The following is a 23,888-nucleotide window of genomic DNA, read 5'->3' as shown; positions in this document are numbered from 1 at the left end:
GAGCAGGAAAGCTGCTAACATTCGCATCACAACAGTGAATAAATACCATCAGTTGCAACAAGTCTAGAACAAAGCCAAGACTGGCAATTGACTGTAACCCATTCTGAAGGGCAGCTTTTCTCCTCCTAAACCCAGACTGCTGGGATTATAAAAAGCGTTTCTTACAACCACAAGAGCAGGGGAGCTCAGGAGCATATGAAACCAAGCCCGGCTGCAGAAGTCAGGAGAGCAGAACCTTCTGGGACACAGGAGGCAGGTGAGAGCCCGGAGGCAGCAAGGAGGAAGCTTCCAGAGCACTGCAAGCTCTCCCCTTGACCCAGCTAACATGTAAGTTGGGCCCATTCATGGCGATGCACTCCTGAGGACAGTGCATATCCATGGTTATGGAACAAGGCCACCTCTTCATGCTGGGTTCCCACCTTCCTGCTCCCAGCCTAGCCACGAAGAGATGCCCTGCTCCCCACACTCACATCTCACACCTGCCTCCTCTCCATCCACACACTTCCATTGCAGCTGCAAGCTCACCCTCTGCCTCTCAGCCCTGACACCTCCATTTCTGCTGCCTGCCAGCACCAGTGCCTCATCCCAGTCTCTCCAATCCTAACTCACATTCATGCTCTCACATACCCAAAAATGCACACGCGCGCGCACACACACACCCACAGCCCTAGAGGAAGGCCGTAATTAACTCTGAGGTCCAGGGAAGTTTCCCGAGCGGAGACCACATTTCAAAGGTCAGGGAAGCAGGCGGACAGGAAACATACAGGGGGCAGGTCTGCTGGTGGAGCAGGAAATAAGAAATCACTTGCAAAAGATAAGAAGAAAGTGAGGTAGCTGTTTCAGTCACCTTCTAGCACAGGGAAGCAAGACAGGAGCTTCCAGATCTTCACTGACCAGAGTCAGGCTGAAGGGTCCTCACTACCCAGAGCTGTGGGCTGTACCCGGAACCAGGGCCACCAAGGCCTTAGGGCAGGTAGGAGGATTTGCACCCCTGGGCTGAGGACAACAGCCAGCTGTCCCCAGACCTCTGCTCTGGGCACAGCCTGCTCAACCACTCCAGGAAGTCCTGGGAGACAAGCAAAGGCCCAGAACCGGAAACAAGTCTGCTGTGCGCCTGCCAGGGGGGCAGTTGGGGCCCCCACTGCAAGCTAAGTTTCCCACCACAGTCAGCATCACAAGGATGCTGACTCCAGGAGCCACATGCCCACGTCACTGTGTGTGTACCCTAATTCCTTTTTTAAATAATAAATTTTATTTTATTTTGTCCCGTTTCCCCCTCAAGCCCCTTCCCCTATGTACAAAAGCTTTGTTTCCATTTTTCCTTCTATTTCCACTTTTCTTCTTGTCCCTTCCTTCTATTCTCCCTCCCTCCTCCCTTGTTCCCCTTCCCATTTGAACACTTTCTTCCCATTTCCCAACATCCATTATGTATCTCAGTCCTTATTTCAACTTTCGGTTTCTCACACCAGAGAAACAATGCGGAATTTAAACAAGTGTGTTTGATTTATTTCACTTAAGAGTGTGGTCTCAAGGTCCATCCATTTAGCTATAAATGTCTGAAGCTCATCCTTCTTTATGGCAGAGTAGTACTCCATTATAAAAAACAAAAAACAAAACAAAAAAACACCACATCTTCTTTATCCACTCGTCAGTTGATGGGCTTTTGAGCTGTTTCCAAGATTCAGCTATTATAAACTGTGCTGTGCTGCTATAAACATGGGTGTGTATATATCGCTGTGGTATCGGACCCTAATTCCTACCCAGCAGAGGGTCACTCTCACCCAGGACACCTCCAGGAGTGACCATCAGATTGTCATGGAGACCCCTGACCTTCAAAGTCCCAGCTACCTGTTCTCAATGGACGCTGATTCCCCTACATATGGCCCTTGGCCCAACATCCATGAGGACAGTAGACTCAGAGACACAGATGGGGAGAGGAGTAAAGCAGCATTTGCTGCATGCCTACTGGGTGCTTGGCACTGTCTTAGCCTAGCTGAGCCTCACAGCTGCCTATGAGAGTTCCAATTCTCCCCACAATCTGAGGCTCCCGTGCTGAGTACCATGAGGAGGCCAAGCTCCAGCCCAGGCCTCCAACCCTAGGCTGCTTCCTACTCCATGACCTCTCACCAGGCCCCCCAGACACATGAAATCCATTCAAGGGGGAAATCCAGAAGAGGACCTCAGAGAATGTGAAAGCAGACAACTCTCTTAACACAAGTGACCAGGAGCTTACTTTGACACTGGACTCGGACATGACGCTGGGTCACTGCATACTGCCCATTCATGACAACCCCAACAAAGCCACACTAAAGTGAAGGCAATATAAGGAACAGCACTAGCAGTGTCAGGGGTCGGCTTGACACCAGCCCTCTCTTCCCAACCTGTCTAGGTAGAGGGGGACACAGTGGAGTCTAATAACCATTTTAAAGGCTCTGAGAAGTCCCACAGTGAGGGAAAGGCAGTTCATTTCCTTTGCCCCCAGGATTTCCCAGAGCTTTTTAGTCTTGACCCAGGGAAAACATTTTTGAAAAACACTAGCCTAGGGCTGGGGATTTAGCTCAGTGGTTTCGCTGCCTGCTGCGCAAGCACAAGGACCGGAGTTCGATCCCCAGTACCAAAAAAAAAAAAAAAGAAAAAAGAAAAACACTAGCCTAGAAGGAGAGGCGAGATGGAAAACACAAAAGTCAAACTGGATAGGAGACCCAAGCCAGACCAGGCAGCAGTGCCAAGAAGGGGAGAAATGCCCAGCTGGGCTCGCTCCACACCTGCTCTTCCCTTCATGATCAGGAGATCAATGTCCACTCACCCAGGGCCCACTACGGAGCTCTTCCCACACCACATGGGTTCCTGCAAAGGACCAGTGACTTTCTTGATCTGACCACTGTTAAGACTGTGCAACTAACTGTCCCAGGTACAAATGACAAATGACCAGATACAAATACAAATGACCCAAGCGTCCCTGCTATGCTGCTTCATGCAGCCAACCCCACTAGCCCAGACAGGACAGGTGACCCCAGCTGACCAGCTCCCTACCTCCTGCCCCAGCCCAGATCCCCACAGAGCCCACCAGAGCCAGTTCATACAAACTGTCTGCATCCGGCCAAAACACCAGTGAGAAAAAAGGAAATGTCCGCTGCCGGGCCAGTTCCCAGAGACAAATTACCTTTCCTCAAACTCCGTTAATGGACTCTGTTAATGGAACCCACTGCAGTGAGGGTCAAGCTGTGGGACACTGCACAGGAGAGATGTTCCTTAAAGAACACTTTTCTCTAAAAGCCATTTCCCCTATAAATTACATTTTAATTGGGTGGATGTCTGTCTCAGCGTTGAGACCATGCACATGTGGACGGGTTGGAGCAGCCTGAGGGGGAAGGAAATGGGCCACCAGGGTCCCCCAAGGCACCTCTGTCTCTCCCTCCCTCTCACTCTCATGCACACGCACACACACATGTGCACACACAGTCAACAAGCCCTAATTTAGCAACCATGGAATGTTACCAAGTCAGTGATGTCCAGGACAAGTCATGAGGGAATATGACATTTGATTTATGTCTACGAATGTGCGTTTTAACTAATTAGAAGGTTTAGGGCAAAGCAGAGAAAAATATGTATTTCAGAGTCCCAGTTTGACTTGCCAGAAACCAGCCCATTACTAACATTCTTATTTTCGACAAAATATAGCATCCTGATTACATACCATCTCAGCTCCGTGGCTCCCAGCCTGCCAGGCTCCCGGAAGTGGCCCATGACCATGGCAGAGAGCAAGAGAAAGGATCCTGGGATGGAAACGCACTCAGGGCTATGGGGGCCACCTCCATCTGCACCTCTGTTCTCAGATCCTTGAGTTTGATTTACAAACTGTGACTGGGGTCATAGCTTTCCCCCAAAGTCAGGAGGCTCTGTCTACACAGGCAGTAAAGTAGTTTCACTAGTGGGAGGACCAGCTCCACTGACACCTAGGAGACAGTTCTGACAATGCTGCACTCCCCTAGGCCTCAATTTCCCCATCTGTTAAAAAGGCCAAGGACTGGGATGGTAAGGGCAACTCAGCACTGGGCTTATTAATTGCAAAGAAAACATCTTATAATGCAAACAGCCTTATGCACAGAGCTACCATCTGTTGGCCTCTAGTCCCTGCATGGATCTTGCAAGTTATTCCACCTCTCTCAGCCTGAGTTTCCATGCTATGAGGGTAGTGGTGCCCCACCCACAGGGCAGTGGAGGGATTAAAGGAATCCACTCAAAATCTCTCAGAACATGCCTGGTACACTGAAAATGTGCAACTAACATCAGCTGTTTTTATCTAATTTTTTTAATCTTGGGTGTTCTAAAGCAGGATCCATTTATTTTAAAATAAAGATTTTCATTAAGTACACACCCCAAATAAAGCAACCCCCTATAGACTGCTCTTAATTTAGGCTGGTATCAAAACCACCCAAAGTACAAGCATTATACAGGACTTTTGGCGGTCCTTTGCAATCAACCAAGGAGACACTTTTAAAGTGCTGTGTGCATGTGTGTGTGCACATGTGTGTATAAAGGTCACGTCTCCCCCAGTGAGCCGACTCCTTCTTCCCAAAAGCCAGTCATCTCAAGTAAAGAAGTGACCCATAGCTCAGTGAAGGTGGGGCGTAGCTCAGTGATCAAGCACTTGTCTGGCATGCACAAATGCTGGGGTTCAACCCGCCCCCCCCAGCAAAAAGTAACAAGTGGCCAAGTCTGAGGCTTGGGTTGCTGCACTCTGCTGACTCCCATCAGGTTCTCCCTGGCTCCCCGCCAGCTCTGCATCTGTGTGGTGTCCTGGAGACTGGACGGCCCTCTGGACAGGAACCAGCATAGACGCAAGAAAAACACAGCCACGGAAAAGGCCCAGTTTGACTCCAGGTAACAAAGACAGGACCAAGTGAGTCCCAGCGCCTGCAAGTACAAAATATGTAAGAACTCTGCAAGAACCTTCTCTTCCAACTCCAGGATCTGAGAACAGAGGTGCACTCGGAGGTGGCCCTAAGCCACGACCTCGAAAATTACCACCATGGGAAAGGAGACCGCCAATCCCCACCAGGGAGCCAGACCCCACGCCTGCATTGGCACAGACTTGTTTCCACAGAGGTGGGAGAAGGTGGGATGACTTGAGCACCTCCCCCATGGCCACTGGGGAGGGAAGCGGTTCCCGTGTGGTCACAAAGATCTCATTGTTCTGCCCTGCAGAGAGGAAACTGGAGAACTGAGCTCAGAATGCATTTTGGAATTGGCAGAAAGGAACATCTGGGGAAGGAAACACATTTCAGAAACAAACATACCTTTGTATCAGCTCTTATTTTCTTTAAGTGTTGAAAAAAAACAGCAATAATAAAGACTTGCCAAATGTACCATCACTCTACAAAATCTGTTTATTGAGCAAAATTTGGAGGCTCTGCTTTCAAATAATCTACTGTTCCTGGAAAACAGTGGTGATGTGGGTGCCAAGGCCCCAGGGCCTGCCGCCTGGAACCAAATGAGACGCCACCACTGACTCCAATGACACTTCTGTCTTGTGTGCAACTGAGTAGACAGATGAAAACAATCAAGGGAAAAACTCAAGTTGCCTTTAGGGATGGCATGGTTTGCGCGTAACCCCTTGCCTTCTGGCCTTGGCCAAAGCTTTTCCAAACGTTAACATCCTTTGGGGAGTATTTAGTTCAAATCCCTAATAGGCTGGGTGTGGCCTACAGAAGTCAGCACAGAGTTCCAGCTCAGACTGTCTCGGAACCCAGCAAAGCAGTGGTCTGGCTCCCAGGCCTTGACATGAGCCCTTCCCATGAGGGCTCACCGTGTGCTGTGACTCTGCTAACAGGGACATAAAGATGACACTGAATTCCCTACAGGGGAAGCTGGGACAGCAGCTCTGTTTTGGTGGGCATATGGTCTGCCTTGCCAGGCCCCAGCATCTCATACCTACCTACCCTTTCTGAGTTCTGCCTTGTGTGGGCTGCTCTTTGTACCTGACATCACTCAGTCCTTACAAGAGCTGGGATTCCTGTCACTGGTGTTACAGACAGGGAGACTGAGGCCCAAGGGGGTCAAGTAACTGTGCAAAGTCACATTTGGCCAATCAGTGAGAAAGGGTCCCAAATGCCCAGTATCTTCCACAATACTTCAAACCAATTCAATTTGCCCAATGGGGCAATTAAATGACCCCTGGATCTCTTGACAAAAGGTAAGACAGGGGAGTAGCATCCAGGGGGTGGGGCAGATCCACCTCCAGAGATGCTGAGGGGACCCTCATCTTCCTGAACAGGCTGGTGGGTTGGCAGACAAGCCTCATCTGCTAGGAATGGCAGAGACGGGCAGCAGAGATTGGCCAGTCAGGGAAGGTAAGGGGGCTCCAGCCTGGCCCCACTCTCCTTGCACAATACTAAGGTCCCTGTTCTTGTCAGACTCAGCATTCACATCTGAAGGATGGGGCCACAGACAGATCAAGCACAGAAGCCACACAGCAAGCCAGAAGCGAGATGCCACACTCAGGGTGAGCTCCCTGGGCTCCCTGGGCCTCTAGAGTAGAGCCATGTGTCTCCTACATGAACAAGACTAGTGCTCCTGCACCATACTGAGCTGGAAGCATAGGAATGAAGGGAGGGAGCAGTGCACAAACCCACATCCTTGCTCTGAGCCTCATTTATGACCACAGAGATAAGGCTGGCTTTCCTGCCTATGAATCTGATGTGAAGGTCAAAGGGTGGAAAAATAATAGACTAGGCAGCGGAAGGCAAACACTCCCAGCCAGAGGCTGCCCTGCTTTCCCTAGGGGGAGAGACTGATCTAAAAGAATCTGGGGGTCCAGGTAGAACAGGAGTCTTGGCCTGGCAGGAGAAGAAAGGACCAGAGTGGCTCACAGTCCTCACCCATGCTGTAATCACCATGGATTGAGGGCCAGGGCATACTGTCCCCTGATGTGTGGCCCGGCCAAGGGCAGCCATGAGGATGGAGCCCCTGCTTATATGTGTCCACTTTGTTTCTGGCCCCCTAGATCTATGCCAGGCATGGAGTAGCAGGTCAGCACAGACCTGCTGGAGACATGTATTAGTCCCAAGGCAACCACAGGAAGTTAGGGAAGGCCAGAGTCTGCCCAGGCCAAGGAAGAAGCTGACTGATCCCACCTGGTTTCACAGCTGGAAGGCCAACAGCTCAGGGCTCTGACAGACAATGGGGAGCCACAAAAGGCTGTACAAGAAAAGGCGGTGAGCTCCACCCTCTACTACAGTAGAGAGTCAGTCTGGCACATGGGCTGGAGAGCAGCAGCCCTCAGTAATCACAGAGAACCTACCAGGCCCAGGGCCTGGCCAGCAATCCAGAGAAAAGGCACTGGCCATCCACGTCCCAGGGCAAGGGAAGGGTGATTAGCAGGGACTTGGGTCTCAGAGACAAGACCCTGGGGAAGCTGGTAATGTGGGGAGGGGAAAAGTGGGCAGGCCAACAGAGGCAAGAAAACCAGAAAGGGCTTCAGTCAGCAGGGAAGTCCACCAGAGAGGAAGCCAGCTAGGCCACCAGCACCTTGTATCAGGGGTCACAAGAAAGGCAGCACAGCTGCCAGAGGGTAACAGAGCGGGGAGTATATGGGAACACCCACCAGGGTCTGGCCAGCCTCCAAAACACCATCCACTGGCCACAGAACAGGGTCATCTTGGACACCTGCACCTGCTCCTCTGGGACCCTACGCCCACCCCACCAGCAGGGTTCCCACTACAAAATAAATGTGGCTCCACCTCTGCAGGGCCCAAGATTAGCAGTGAATGGATCGGCTGATTCGTGCAACTGGCCCCTCTACCTCTCAATGAAACTGATGTGCTGAAACGTGAAGCAGAGAGTGCTGCAGCCTTCTAGCTCCCCCTGATCCTAAGGCCAAAATCCTGAAAGCCCTCCTCCATGGGAACAATTACAATGGCAATAAGAATCCTAATAGCCCACAATTATCAAGCCCTATAATAAATTCTTTCCAACATTCCCTTTACATCCTCTTGGTTATGCAGGAGTGGGGCACAATGATTACCCCCCATTACAGGAGAGGAAACTGAGGCCCAGAGTTAAAGGCTGGGCCAGGATCACAGAGCTGTTTATGGAGCAGGACTGTGAGTTGGGCAGAACAGGTGGAGGAAACCAGCAGTGCCCCAGATTCCAACCAAGGTGGCCCCAGGACCCCTGCAGCTTGCTGCTGCCCCCTCCGCTGTTCACAGCAAATCTGGTGGGAAGGTGCAGCACTTCCTCAGAGCAGAGGTGCCCCAGACAGTGAGCACCAGGCTGTGGCTGCTGGACAGACATACACACCAAGCCACCTGTGCCATGGTGGGGTGGCCTGCTGGAGTGCCCCCTTAAGGTCCGTAGTACCTTAAGGACTACAGACAGCCAGAAAGGAACTCTTCACATCTGTCTACAAAGAGTAAGAGGGGGTCACTAACTGTACATGTCCTCTTGCTGGAGGACCTTGTGGGTCACGGATCGGGATATACTCCTAATTGAGCCTTCTTCTACTTCTGCATCCTGCTCTGCTGTACAAGCCAGAGAGGCGTGGGAAACCCGGAACCATTTCCCATCTAACGCACACCACCCCCAAAGACCTCTGCCCCCAGGAGACCTTAAAACCTCATTTGGCTAAGACCAGGTCACTGTTCAAAGGCCAGGAGGTGCTTGGGAAGGTTCCCTAATAAGTTCCCTTAGGTACATGGCAACTGCCTCAAGAGTGGGACCAGTGGGCGTGGTGCGGTCCCAATCTCAGCCACGTCCTATCCCAGCAGGATGAGCACTAGGGAGGTCTTGATGAGTTCAGAGGAAACTGGACAGGTCTCCAAAGCAGAGCAGTCAAGGACACAGGAGCCCTGTCCATCAGAGGAGCCTGGAGCAGGGCTGCATGGACCTCAGAGGTGGGCAAAGGAGACCACCTGGAGCCTAGTGACTGCCTTGCAGCCAGCCCTGCCTGTGTCCTGGAGCAGATCCATATCCCTCCAAATCAGTTACTCCCAGCCCAGGGCCACAAAGGCCTCCTGGCACCTGAGGGCTCTCCACACTGTAACAAGCTAATAGAAACTGTCCTGTACACAGACGGGAGCCCACGAGCCTCTGCCGTCAGCCATGATGGCAGCCATCAGCCATCATGGTCAGCCATCACCCACGCTGGGACACAGACAGGAAAAGTTGCTACTTAGCAAACACACCATTCCTGTTTCTTTCAAAACAGTATTTTTCAAAAGCTAAAACACGCTGGGAATGGTAGCATATACCCCTCCTCCCAGGATACTGGGAGGCTGAAGAAGGATTGCAAGTTCAAGTCCAGCCTGGGCAATTTAGTGGCTTAGCAAGAACTTGTCTCAAAATAAAAAATTTAAAAAGAGCTGGACATGTAGCTCAGTCCAAAGACCCTAGGCTCAATCCCCAGTACCACCAAAAAAAAAAAAAAAGTTAAAATGGACAGAAGCTGTCTGCTCTGCTCTCATTTTGAGCAAATCTTCCACGCATCTCAAAGGTCCACTGTACAAGAGCCTTCTGATAGAAAGTGGGGGACTGGCCGAGAATACACAAATCTTCAGCCAGCTATTCCACCAGCTATGCCCAACATCATCTGGGGGACACTGCCTGGGTGGGGGTCCCAGGGCCACATAGTACAGACAACATCTTGGTTAGCAGACAGGGCCACACAGAGCCCTGCCCATCTCTGAGCCTTCCTCATGGACACAGTTCTCTGTCCCAGTCCATCAGGTCCCCAGGGCCCCAGCACAGAATGACACGCTGTTCACAGACCATTACCAGAGGCAGTGGCCCACTGTTCCTATCCCAGCCAGATGGCCACCTGCCTACAGGGAGACACAATGATGCATGCACATGTACATAAATGGTCTCTGCCCAGGGGCTGGTCCATAGCAGAATGAGATACACAGCAACTCAGCCCTAAGGAGGCAGACACAAGTGACACCACCAAAGCCAGTGCAAACCCCACTGCAGTCCCTGCTGGGCCAGTCAGCAGGCCACTGGTTCAGGCTACCTATAGAAGCTGCAGCAGAAACAGTAAGGCAAGAACCTGGGGCTGCAGTGGCCACAGCAGCATAAGCAGCCTCCTGAAGCAGCAAGCAGTGCCCATGGCAGGGGAGGCCCATTTTCCTGGCATGGTGGTACGTCAAGGTCAAACCCCACTCCCTACCCCCAGCAGTGACAATGAGACCAGACTAATCATGTAGACTCCCAAGGGCATGACTTGGGAAGGGCAATACACTCCATGTTCAAATTCCTGCATTGCTGGGGATTCCTGCATTGCTGGGGATTCAAATTCCTGCATTGCTGGGGATCCCAAGGGCATGACTTGGGAAGGGCAATACACTCCATGTTCAAATTCCTGCATTGCTGGGGATTTAGCTCAGTGGTTTTGCCGCCTGCTACATAAGCGTAAGGACCCGAGTTCAATCCTGTTATCAAACAAAAAACAAATTCCTGCATTAGAAACATCCCTCACTCAGCCATCTACTCAGCAGCTTTAACTCAAAAGCACCAAAACTTTTCAACACAAAAATTCATAGTTCCATTATTTCACTTTTCCATGATTAAAAACATTTACATAGATTTTTGAAAATGATGAAAGCACGAAGTCAAGGACATGGGTGACAAGCCCCACCATAACATCTCAAAGCCCAGGCTGTACAGGGTCAGTCAGTATCACATGGACGTGGGACTTTATGGTAAAGTTTATTTGGGGTACGTCATGTTCTGCCACAGTAAAACAGCTGTGTTTGTTGCAGGTGTTCTGAGTCACACCTCAGAAATACAGGCTGTTTCTGCAGTGAGGGAGTCCCTACATGTGGCCCCAGAAGCCTATCACATAGGAGGACAGTTTCTTACACTCTGGGAAACACAGGAGGGTGGAGGAAGCTCATGATGCAGCCACATTCGGGGACAGGTGAGGCAGAATGGGTAAGAGCCATGGCTTAGACAGTCGAGGCCTCCAGGAGTCTTGAGACAGATGCTGAGTATGTATCAGATGTCAGAGATAGAAGGACAGGACTGTCCTCAAGACCCTCCTTGGTGGGTGGCAGGCCACTGAAGGTTCTGGACCCTGAGAAGATAAATCTGGCTGAAGAAGTGCTGTGGCAGGGAGCAGAGGCTGGGGAAGGCCTGCCCGCCCAAAAGTCCTAGCTTTAGACACTGAAGAACTGGTACAGTTTACTGAGAAAGGGAACGACGCGACAATTAGTTTAGGAAAAATTATTCTGGCCAGTGGGTAAATTAAGTGGACTTGAAGAGTTCTAGAAAGCAAGAAGACCAACATGTCTTGTTTGGAAACCACCTGGCCATAGTAAGCACATCACATTTAGTTTCAGCTCCCATCACAGAGACCGCCCACCCCTTCCCGGGCAGATCCGAGGTGGTGGCAGCTGCCTGAGAGTGGACAAAGACTGGAGGACACCCAGGCTGACGAGTGCTGGGCAGGGCCACATGCTCAGGCAGCTATTAATGCCCCATTGAGCAATTTCCTGAGCGTTCTGCCAGGCAGGTACCGCCTCCCCATCTGGGCTAATAGAGGGGAGCAGCCTGGGGAAGAAATTAAAGTGCTCACATTTTATTCTGGAATGAACTAGGGGAGGGGAGCAATAATTTACTCAGTAATTATATTTGCCTTGGGCTAATGCTGAAATTAGTTTGCACTGGCACTTGCTTCCTGGGCAGACACTGGCGTGAGTGTGGCAGCAGGCTATTTGGCACAATCGGCACCTTGAATGCACTCTACAACATCAGAACAACTGCAAATGTCAAGACTGGCTCCATGGCAGGCGGCAGATGAATTGATTTCTACAGCCAGGAACTGGCTAGCTTGTCGGAAACCACTCAAAATCCAGCCCACTGACACCTGTTGCATGTCACCATTTACTGTCCCTAGACTAAGAGATCAAAAGGCAGATCATGATGGGCTGGCTCTGAAGTTTATCACAAAGGAGTAAATGCTACAAGAAGAATCAACAGTTTCTTAAAAGAACAATGAGGAGGGAATTTGCACAACTGATCTCAAAAGATATTCTGATAATACAGAGATTAAAACAGCAGCACAGTGGCACAGAGAGAGATACCCACAGGCCATGTGACAAGAACGTCCAGAATTAAAAGCCAGGCATCTGTGGGCACCATGCACACATTAAGGAGTGGTTTTTAAATGAACAGGGACAGGCTGGGCCAAGCCATTGGGACAACTCTATCCACTGGTCAGATCCCTACCTCACACCATTTTGGTTTTTTTGTACCAGGGATTGAACTCGGGACCTTGCACTTGTGAGGCAGGTGCAGTGCCACTGAGCTAAATCCCCGGACCCCTCAACACCGTATTTTTAAAAATCAGGTAGAATAACATCTGAATGTAAAACAGAAAACAGTAACAGTCCTAGAAGAAAACAAAGAATGTAGTTATAATCTAGGACAGAAAAATAAGACATGTAACCCAATAGCCATAAGGGAAAAGACCGAGGGTTTTTATTACGTGAAACTTTTTAATGTCATTATGATAATACAATGCTGGGGAAAAAAAAGATTAAGGACTAGCTACAGACCAGAAGGAAAGTCTGAGTCAAATATACCAAATTAGCATCTGCACCCAATAAGGAGCTCCTACAAATCAATGTGAAAAAGGTAAACAATAGAAAAATAGGCCCAGGATAAGAGTGGGTAATATGCAGAAAAATAAATACAAATGGCCTCAGTGATGAGGGAAGTACAAATCAAAATGTGTTATAATTTTTAAACAAATTGATACTAACTTTAAAAAACTTAGAATCTATTAAATGCTAGCATTGGAGAAGATAAGGTAAAGCATGTATTCTCATAGATGCTTTGTATGGTATAAATTGGTGCTGTCTTTTTAAAAGAATGTGTCAATACGTTTTTAAAAAAATCAGTGGACATACTCTGCCTCTGAAGGTATCCTTCAAAGATGTTTATACCGAATGAGTAGATAGGCAAGAAGGTACTCACTGCACATCCCTTAACAGAATCAAAACCCAGAAAAAATTCAAATGTGCCGGGGATTTAGCTCAGTGGTTCCACTGCCTGCCTCTCAAGCGCAAGGTCCCGAGTTCGATCACCGGTACCAAAAAAAAAACCTGAATGCTTCTTGACTGTGTGGATGTTATTAAGTATGGTACACAAAATACCACTTGGCTTTTAAGAAGAAGGAAGATCCAGCCAGGCCTGGTGGAGTATACCTGAAATCTCAGCACTCAGGAGGCTGAAGTAGGAGGATCACCACAGTTCAAGGCCAGCATGGGCTACACAGAGAGACCCTGTCTCAAAAAAAAAAATAGAAGAAGGAGGAGGAGGAGGAGGAAGAAGGAGGAAGAAGGAGAAAGGAGGAAGGAGGAAGAAGGAGGAGGGAGGAGGGAGGAGGAAGGAGGAGAAGAAGGAAGAAGAGGAGGAGGAGGAGGAGGAGGAGGAGAATGAAGATCCAAGAGTATAGGTATAGAAAATGTATAAGATAAGGCCAGGGATTTGGCTCAGTGGTGCTGTGCCTGCCTGGCAAGCACATGGTCCTGAGTTCGGTTTCTGATACTGAACAAAAAATGGTAAGAAAACGTATAAGATAACCTATAATCCCAGTACTGAGAGAGGCTGATGCAGGAGGATTGTAAATTTGAGTTCAGCATGATCAACTTAGTGAGATCCTGTCTAAAAATTTTTTTAAAGGGGGTGGGGGGGCCTGGAAGGGAGCTCCAATGGTAGAGCACTCCTGGACTCAATCCCCAGAGAAGGGAAGGAGGAAGAAAAATGTGTAAGATACTTCAACAAATAGAAAAGATAGGCTACAGATCAGAGGAAAGTCTGGGACAAATGACTGGTAGAGAGCAATTAGATTTACATAAAAGTAAGTACATGTTTAAAAAAACCTAACATGTTAAATTATGTATTAAAGGTCTGGTCATCTCTGAGTGGAGAAATAAAACAATAATAAAAGACATCCAGCCAGGGATTTAGCTCAGTGGCACTATGCCTGCATTGCAAGTGCAAGGTCCTGAGTTCAATCCCCAGTACCAAAAAAAAAAAAAAAGAAGACATCCATCTTCACAAAAAGACAACCATGGTAAATGTGTGTGTGTATAATATTTGTGTATTTCTTGCATTTAAAATATATGTATTTGTATTAAAAAAAAAAGTGGCCAAGAAGTACAAGTAAAGATGTTCAACATCACTACTCAAAAGGGAAATGCAAATCCAAATTACAATACAATAATACTTCATACCTACTAGGATAGCTAGAATACTCAGAAAAAAAAAAAAAAAGAAAAAAAAAAGAAAGGTAAGAAAAACTAAGTATTGGCCACCATGGGAGAAAATGGAACTCTTGTGCACTGTTGGCGGGATGTAAAAGGGGTAGCTGTTATGCAGACAGCAGGACAGTTCCAAGAGATTTAAACACAGAGTTAACATTTGATCCAGTCATCCCACTTCTAGGTATGTATCCCAAAGAAGTGAAAGCAAGGACTCAAACAGACACTTGTGTGTCAGTGCTCCCAGCAGTGTCATTCACAACAAAGGCAGAAACCAACCAAGTGTCAAGGACAGCCAAACGTGGACCTCCCTAAGAGGGAATATTATTCAGTCTTAAAAGGAAATTTTATCACATATTACAACTTGGATGAATCTTAAAAACATTACACTAAATGTTTACACTAAACATTATATAACTAGGCCAGACAAGTATTGTGAGAGTCCATAAATAGGAAGTACCTGGAACAAACAAACTAACACAGAATAGAGGATACCGAGGGCTGGGGAGAAGGGGGAATGGAGAGTGAGTGTTTAATGGTCCAATGTTTCTGTTGAGGGTGATAAAAAATATTTCTGGAATAGATGGTGGTAGTGATTGTACAACACTGAGAATGTATTTGTGTCATTGAACTGTACACCTAAAAATGGTCAAGGTGACAAAATTGTATGCAATATATATATTACAAAAATAAACAAAAAGTAGTTCCAAATGGAAAATAATCTGTGGCAGGGGCTGGATAGAGCACACACTCAGCATGTGTGAGGACCTGGGTTCCATCTCCACCAGAGGGGTATGGGGACAGTACCAGGCCTTAGCACTGGAGATGGTTCCCCATGTGATGCCACCAGGCAGACCCCATGTGGCCAGGCCAGCCTGCCACAGGCCTGGGAGCAGCTCCATGGGCACATCCTTCCTGCCCAGCTGCGTCAAAGAGAATGTACAAACATTCGGCCACCAGCTTGGAATGGACCCTTAATCCTCGCACAGCTACATATGGAGAGTACCACTGTCATGTTTTACAGCAGCTGGAGGGTCCTGCTATAGTCACATGGGCAGATGGTGGCAGGGCCCACATCAGGCAATCTGGCCGCACAGCCACTCACCTCGACAGGACCACCTCGGAGAAGACATGTTCGGAGGCCCAGCAAAGGCCTGGGGCGCAGATGTCCCACTGGCGGGTCCTCCAGCAGCACAGTACAGCGTGGCTACATAGGACTTGGAGTGGAGGGACGCACAGTGGAGTCCTGGCTCTGCCTCATGATGGGGGAGGGGGCGCTCTCCGGGAGGCTGGGAGGGCAGATGGCTCAGGTCCAGGCCAGCATTGCAGGCCACTAGCTTGCCTGCACCACCCCCTCCCAGGCTGAGAGCACCCTGGAGGCTGCATGTGCTAATGTCCCCTGGTGTCTCCAGCCCAAGAGAAAGGACAGACTCTGCCACAGAGATGAGGTACAGGATGGGGCTGGGGTCCCAGGTTCAGGAACTGAAGAAATGGGATCATGGGCTTGGGAGGTGACAGGGCAGGCCTGAGAGGAAAGGTTAAGGATGAGTTGAAGTAGAGTCGGAAAGCTTCTTGGGGACCCACATAGCCCAACAGAACCAGGAGGAACAGGGCCAGGGAGAGTGGCAGAGGAGGTACCTTCTTCCAAAAGAAAGAAAAATAAAGCCTCAGGCTAAAGAGGACTCAGAGATTGTGGCCAGCTGGTTTCATTACACAAACAAGGAAACTGAGCCACACCGCAAGGGTAGTGAGCCCGGACTCCTGCAGTGATGTGCACTAAGTGTGTGCTGCCCTCCCCACACGCCATCCTGGGACAGCAGCCATCATTAGATTCTCCAGAGGGCACCAGAGACCCCAAAAAGGCTAAAACCTTTCCTCCCCTGGCAAACCTACCTCAGCTCAACCACAAGAAAAACTGTATCCAGGAAAACTGAAAGCAAATGCTCAAAAAAACAAAAAGTATATTGAATTAAATATCCAATAAAGCAGGTAACAAAGTATCTAGAAAGTAAGAGGGCCAGGAATGTAGCACATGGCAAGCCGGACGTCCTGAGTTCAATCCCCAGGACAAAAAAGAAAAGAACAAGCCCCAGAAAGGCCTCAGTGGGGACTTCACAGGCAGTCCAATGACAGAGACTCTGAGCTCCAGAGTCAGAGGACAGAAGACATGTGACACAATCTACCACACATCAGGCTCCTTCCGAGTTTGAGGCTCACACCCTAGGGCTGCTGCCACCCCGTAGGCCACAGGCTCCAGCACTCCTGGGGCACACTCAAGGCCACAAAGTGTGAACTGTCCCTATGTGGTGGCAGGCAAACCAGGACAAACCAGAAACCAAAGGCTGGGCCTGGAGCTGCAGGACAACTATGCAGGGTCCAAGAATAGGCAGGGATCACTGTGTACTGGCTGTGTGGGCAAGGGTAGCCCAGACCTCACACACCTTTACACCAGTTAGAGGCACGAGGACCCCTCACTCCTGCCCTAGAAAGTGGCCCCCACTCACCCAGGCTAACAGCTGGCTCTGGTCCTGGCTTGGGGCTCCAGCCATTCCTTGGAGGCCACCCCTTGCCAGCACAGACCCCAGTCACCTTTATCCACCTCCTGGCCCCCATATGGACATGGATACTGGGGACTCTGGTTCTCCATCATGTCCTCCAGGTCCCTTTCAAAAGAAACCTGGATGCCCAGGGTATGATCTATGGGCATCTTTCCAACAATGGTCTACAAGGAAGGGCCTCCACATCCCTACCCTGATCCCCACCAGCGCTGCTGCCAAGGCACACACCACAGTACCAATTAGGCACATGCAGGAACTCAGGCTAAGAGCCAGAAACTGGCTTTCCAGAGCTGAAGAGCAAGCAGAGCACCGACTTGCCAGGGATGTCCTGGGGCTACACAGCCCTCCTCAATGTGCCCCACAGCTGCCTCCACCCATCACACTTGGACTCCTGCTGTCCTCCCCAGGACAACCCTGCAGGGCATTTGGCTTGGAACCCACATGCTGCTGCTTTCTAAACAAATGTGTAAACAGAGCCATGAAGCCAAGGTGCTGGACACAGCCCCCCAGCTCCCCAGGGTCTGCCCTCCAGACTTCCCATTTTGAGACTGTGTTAAGTGATCTTCCATGAAGCCTTCTATGCCACAACGTCCAGCACCCTTGGGATTTCTGGGTGGCAGAACAGAGCATTCACTCCTCTCCCAGCCCTGGCCCCTGGCCCTCCTCTCCCAAGTGCAGCACTGGCTCTCTAGCTTGTTCCCGTTGCCTGTCATGTTTCTGAACCTCACCAGGAGGATTTAAGACCAAATCTTGCCTCTTTCCTACTCCACTAGGACATTTTGGTCCCCATATGCTGTCAGTGAAAGAAGGAACAAATTGAGATCAATTCAACTGGAAGATGAATGGATAGGCAAAGTGGGGTATATCCACACAACGGAATATTATTCAGCCACAAAAAGAATGGAAATACTGACAAACACCACCAAACATTATGCCACATAAGGAAATCAGACACACTGCTAGAAAGAGTGGTGCACACCTGTAATCCCAGCACTGTGGGAGGCAGAAGCAAGAGGATTGAAAGTTTGAGCCCAGGCTGGCCAACTTCAGGACTTAGCAAGACTCTAACTCAAAAAAAATAATAATAATAATAAAATAAATTAAATTTAAAAAGGCTGAGGATACAATTTGTTGTGAATTTTAAAAAAAGAAAAGAAAAGAAAGAAAGTATTGTACAATCCATTTATAGGAAATGCAGCCAGGAACCACAATGCATATCTTTTGGCCCAGCTATTTGGGAGGCTGAGGCAGGAAGATCACTTGAGCCCAAGAATCTGAAACCAGTCTGGGCAACATGGGAGAGGGGAGCACACCTCAAAAATAAATAAATAAAACCAATTTACAGGAAATGTTCAGCACAGACAGATCTAAAGAGACAGAACAGAGATTCTAGAACAGGCAAGGGAAATCACTGTTTAATGGTTACAGTTTTTTGAGGCATTCTAAATACGCTAAATGCCTATGAACTGCATACTTTCAAATGTTTAATTTATATTTTGCAAGTTTCACCTTAATTTTGAAAACAAACAATCAATTCCATACTTTTCACCTAGGACAGTCCTGCCCTAGCCTACATCTCTGATCACCCTGCCTGAAGTCTTCCAGAAATTTCCATCACTTTCTGGGTCACAGTCAGACTCTGCCACAGGAGCTGGTCTCCTTCAGCAGAGATCACCTGCGCTTGAGGACAGGGCTCTGGGACCTCCGGCAGGACACGCTGTGGGTGAGGACACACCTCCCGATGACCAAACTTCTACACGGAGAGCCCTGGCAGCAGGGACTGGCCCTATCCGTCCCCCTACTCCATTTTGTCCCCCACACTTAACATGGTACCAGATACATAAAGAAAAATCCATGATAACAAGGGCTGAAAACAAGGCCGGCCTCAGCTCAGCATTAACTAGCAGAGACAGTGGTAAGATGATCGTCATCCCCATGTCACAGGAGAGAAAAGCAAGGCACACGAAGATGGGGTCAGTGGCCCAAGCTTTCCGTGTGGCAAGTGGCAGGGCCAGGACTCTGTCCACGCTGCTAACTACAGTACTTCTGAATCCCCTTCCGGCACTGCAGCAATAAATGCATCACTCAGTGGACAGGATACCCAAGGTCACACCCAGAAGAAAAGTCTAGACTGTCATAATGGCCTGTGGACCTCAGCACCAAAAAGATCAAGTCTCTGCAGCTCTGCCACTACCATCCCTCACCTGGGCCAGGGATGGTGCTGCGGGTCCAGCACAGCTCCCCATCACCTGGAGAGGAGGAGGTACATAAGGATACCAAAGAGAGGCTAACAAGTCACCCAAAGTCAAACAGCAACTGTGCCTGTAAACCCAGCAACTGTGCATAGCTGACCCAAAAGCCCCTGTGCTGGCAGCCCAATGCTGCAAGGCAGAGAGCAGTAGCCAGTCCTTACCTGACTGAGCCCAACTCCCATGTGCATGTGTGAATTCTGCTAAATGCCTGAGCAGTGATACCACGCAGCCAAAAATTAAACAGGTTCAAATACTACAGGAACCATGAGGTAGATCTCCCCCAAGGAGCGCTAAGCAAATGCTGGATCATATTAGTTGACTAGGTAATTTCTTGAACTGGTAGGATCAAGGCACATGGGCCCTACTATGGAGGGGACCCCACAGCTCTGAGTTAACCTATGCTAACATATGCCCACTGGGCCCTCCCAGAGGGGAATGCCACTCTCTACACCCGGACCACTAGAACAAAGGGATTTCCGTGGGCTCACAGCTTCAAATTGCAACAGGAAGCAATCAGGAAAAATAATTAGCCGCTGACTTATTGCCCTCACTTCAAACTTCATGAAGCATAGATCTAACATAGAAAATCAGGACACCGAGAACAGTCAAAATAGTGCCCCAAAAGATTCCTCCCTTTCCTTCCATTTTAGGACTGGATTACCACATTAGCCTGGTGTTCCCAGGCCTGGCTTCCTAATGTTAAAATAATCAACTCTATTTTTGCCTCATACACAACTGAATTCCACACATGTAATTCTCCTTAGGGTCTCCAATCCCACAACAACAGGCACTGGATTCCAGCCAAGCCATTCCAAAATGCACAGGAAATCTAAAACTACAACAAGGTGAGAAGCAACGCAGCTGCCTTAGAAACTCCACCTTTAAAACAAACAGCTTCCCAAAAAACCCCTTTTGCAGCCCTGACCCAAATATTTCCGGAAAGAAACGGAGCAGCACTGGCCTTAACTATGAAGAGATTGTCACTGTTTTGTCTTCCCCTTGTTTTGCTAGCACCAGACACAACACAAATGTGTAAATATACTCTTGAGAGAGACACATGTGGGGTGAAACTCCCACAGAACTCCAGGCTTGGGCTCAGGAGCACGAGGACTTGAAGAAGCCAGTAGCAAGTTCTCTCTGCTCCACGTTGTCCTCCAAACCGCCACGGAGAGGCTGCAGCACAGCAATTCTGAGCAGAGTCAGGCCTGGCCACCTCCCTGCAGCGTCCACACTGGAGATATTCAAGAAGACAGCTGTTTGCCTTAATGAAGCCCAGACAAAGGGACCAGAGGCCCCACCCCACCCCACCCCAAACAGAGCTACCAACAGAGCAGCTTGGAGTGCACGGGCACTTGCTAACTGTGCCCATTCGCACAGCCACACTCCAGAAAAACAAGACACGCACATCCGAAGAGAATGATTTAGGTAGCAAGAAGCTAACTTCAAAAACCACATGGTAACCTCCAAATTAAAAGAACATGTGTATCGTTTCCAACCACTTAGGTTTCTCGAGTCCTTCTGACCTCAACTCCACCCCTCAGGACACATCAAAAGTCGGAGATAGTTCCCCAGACCCTCACCTCCCCGCCGATGGGTACAACTGAGGCAGAAGCACACCTCCCCACACTCTGGGATCACGTCATCCCCCAGGAAACCCACCCGAGGGTTGGACGCTGGTCGGAGGCGGCCAGGAGACACCATGTGGGCCCCCAGGGGCCGATGGATCATTTGGGTCGCTGGAGCACCTGGCAGGTGTCAGTCCGTTTTGAAACCTACAGCCATGCAGATCAAAGGGTCAGCAACACAGACCAGGCAGCCCCGCGCCGGAGCTCAGAACTTTCCTGCCTCAACTTAAATCAGTTCTCGGAGCTCTCAGGCCGGCAGCGCGGCCGCGGGAAGCAAGCTCGCGAAAGTTTCCCAACTAGTTCCCGACAGGCGAGGCCTGCCCCGGGCCGAACGTCCCCGCGCCGCGCCGGCCCCAGGCCACACACTCCGCGCCGCGCCGGCCAGGGCTGCTCGGCCTCCCAAGAGCCCGCGGCGCGTTTCCGAGCGCGCCCCGGGCGGCGGGCAGGTGAGGACCCGCCCGCGCCGCACCTGGCGCGGATGGCGCCGCCCGCGCCCTCCGCTCACCGGCCCAGGACTCGGCGTCCCGGGGAGGGCCCCCGGCGGGCGAGACAAAGGGCCCGCGCGCGGCGCCTGGGCGGCGGGGACGCCGGGGGTCCGGGGCGCGCGCCCCAACTCGCCCCCAACTTGCAAAGTCGCTCTCCAGGCGGGGGCGCGCCCCCGCGCACTTGGCCGCGGGGCACCGGGGCCATTGTCCCCGCAGTCCGCGCGCCCGTCCCCGCTCGCCACCCCCCACCCCCCCGCGCGGCCCGCGCCCACCTACCCGCGGCGGGGGCCAGGCTGCAGCACAAGGCCAGGAGCACCAGCGGCGGCCGGGGCGGTGCCGCGCCCATGTTGTCCGGCGGCCGGACGGGCCTGCGCGCGCTCACTCGGGCTCCATGGCGCGGCGGCGGCGGCGGCAGCTCCTCGCGCGGCTCCCGGCGCCTCCCGCCTCCCCCTCGGGCGCCGCGGACCAGGACGACGGGGAGGAGGGAGCAGGGCGCGCGGGAGCGGAAGCCGCGCCGGTCTCCGCCCCTTGCCGCCGCCGCCCGCGCCCCCCGCGCCGGCCGCGCCCTCCCGCGGGCGCCCCCGGAGCCGCCGGCGGCGAGGCGGACACTACGGCCCGCCGCCCTCCTCGGCGCCCCCCTGCCCGCCCGCCTGGGGTCGCCCGCCCGCCTGGGGTCGCCCGCCTGGAGGTGCCAGCCCGGGAGGCTGGGCGCGGGCTCGGGGTGGATTTCCACCCTCGAGGCCCGGCTGCCTGGTAATCCCTGAAGCAGGTGTGTCACCTGTAGAGCCACCTGCGAGGACGTGGCCTTTTACCAGGGGGGAAACTGAGGCACGGGGCAGGATTGTGCGCGGACACAGGGGAAGTCAGTTTCAGGCTAGAAGTCAGGGCCCCAGCCAGGTCTCTGGGCTTTCCTGAGAATGGCAGGGCCCCCTGAGGCATCCCTGCCACCTGTCCTCAGTTGGGGGTTGGGGAAGGTAGTTGAGAGGGCCATAGCTTCCGGGCAGAGACCGAGTGAATGAAGCTGGACTGGCTGGAAGCCGGGGCGAGCTTGAGATCTGATCTCTGACCCAAATGTCTGCCCTCTACCTTCCTGTGACACACGAAGACTGATCAGTAGGCTCACTGCCTTAACAGTGCTTCTCCGCTGCTGGCCAGGGAAGCAAGCACCTGTCTGAACTGCAGACCCCACCAAGAGAGTTCCAGAGTTCCAATACCGAGCTCCAGCTTCTTACCCTCTCTGTCCACTGACCCCAGCCACAGAGGCCCTGGGGGAAGGGAGCCTGGGAAGGGAAAAGTCACCCACCAGAGCTGGGAAGGGGCAGCAAGGGGACTATGGAACCAGTGGGCCCAAGTTCAAAGCCCGGTTCTGCTGCTTTCTAGGCCTACATGTAAGCTCCCCAGCATTCTTAATTCCCCTGTGTAATGACAATGGCCTTGCCAAGCGGGCAGGTGCAGATGGGACTCACACACATTCAGCACCCGGTACACCCATGCACATGTCCAACACTTGGTACACTGATTCGTGCATTCTTCATCCACTTGCAACAGTGCACCCCACCCTCATGAGGTTTGTATGCTAGGGAGGGACACAAACACAAGAGAAATTAAAACAGAAAGCAGGTCCAGAGATTTAGCTCAGTGGTTCTGCTGCCTGCCTCAAGCGCAAGGTCCCGAGTTCGATCTCCGGTACCAAAAAAAAAGCAAAAGTTCCATTAACAGACTGTGAGGAATGCCAGGAAAACCAAGGGTGTTGGGCTGCACTGTTGATGGGAGATTCTGACTTAGGACATTTGAGGACAGAAGAGTGGCTCTGCTTGGGAAGAGCAATCAAGCTGAGAAAAACCAGGGTTAAGGCCCCAGGGCAGGAGCCTGGCTGCAGGACTTGTAGGGGACCAAAAAAGATGAGGTTGCAGAAGCTGGAGGTGGGGTGGAAGGCGTCAGGCCATGGGAGAGGAGAAGCCTCCTGGGGCCAGCACATGTCGGCAGAGATAGGATCCCAAGAGCAATTTATGGGAAGCCTGAGGAGCCATTGCAGGGACTGAAGAACCTCACCTGCTCCGGCCACAATGGCCTCCATACTGGTCTTCAGCCACACTAGGCCTACTCTGCCTCAGGACCTTTGCACTTGCTGTTCTCTCTGCTGGAATTCTTTTACCCCATTTATCCACTTGGCTCACTCCCTTACCACTTCAGCTTCTCAGCCAAGTCTTCCTCCATCCCCTCTGAAAATTGTAAACCACTCTCTTCCACCACCCAACCTTGCTCACACTTCTCTGCTCCTTGCTCCCTGTCTCTGCTTTCCTTTCCTTTTGCATGTATCACTGTGGACACACTGCATGTTTATTTATCTTTCTCCTTCCACTAGAATGGAAGCTCCAGGAGACCAGAGGTTTCTGGGTTTTGGTGTTTTTTCTTGTTTGTTGGTTGGTTGCTTGGTTGGTTTTTTGAGGCAGGATCTCACTGTATAGCTCAGGCTAGCTCTGAACTCACTATGTAGCCCAGGCTAGCCTCAAACTCTCAGCAATCCTCCTGCTTCTGCCTCCCGAGTGCTGAGATTATAGGTGTGTGCCACCATACCCAGCTATTTCTGTTTATTTTGTTCCCTGTTATGTTTCTTGTGCCTGGGCCAGGAACTGGCACATAGTAAGTCCTCAATAAATGAATACAATGAAAGATTTGACTTCTGTTTAAAAAGGGAGAATTC

At 51.0% G+C, this 23,888-nt stretch overlaps 1 protein-coding gene across 2 annotated transcripts in view; it reads right to left on the bottom strand.

Annotated features, from left to right (window-relative positions):
• Window positions 1-21,636, bottom strand: part of Lrp5 (LDL receptor related protein 5) — a 113,253-nt gene extending 91,617 nt beyond the window's left edge. Inside the window, exon 1 of one of the 2 annotated variants that reach the window (XR_002397359.2) lies at window positions 21,461-21,636. Coding sequence is in view for 1 of the 2 variants with exons in the window: in XM_004852629.3 (XP_004852686.1) it covers window positions 21,461-21,530 (70 nt within the window). In the remaining variant the exon portion in view is untranslated. The remainder of the gene's footprint in view (window positions 1-21,460) is intronic. The other variant, XM_004852629.3, reaches the window with a different exon arrangement.
• Between the last annotated feature and the right edge of the window lie 2,252 nt (window positions 21,637-23,888).

The sequence above is a fragment of the Heterocephalus glaber genome, unplaced genomic scaffold (genome assembly GCF_053883595.1).
Source record: "Heterocephalus glaber isolate CG9 unplaced genomic scaffold, H.glaber_assembly_v1.0 deba00000594, whole genome shotgun sequence".
Lineage (NCBI taxonomy): Eukaryota > Metazoa > Chordata > Mammalia > Rodentia > Bathyergidae > Heterocephalus > Heterocephalus glaber.
Note: the sequence above shows the minus strand (reverse complement) of the source record. Positions and strands in the feature narration are given on the sequence as shown.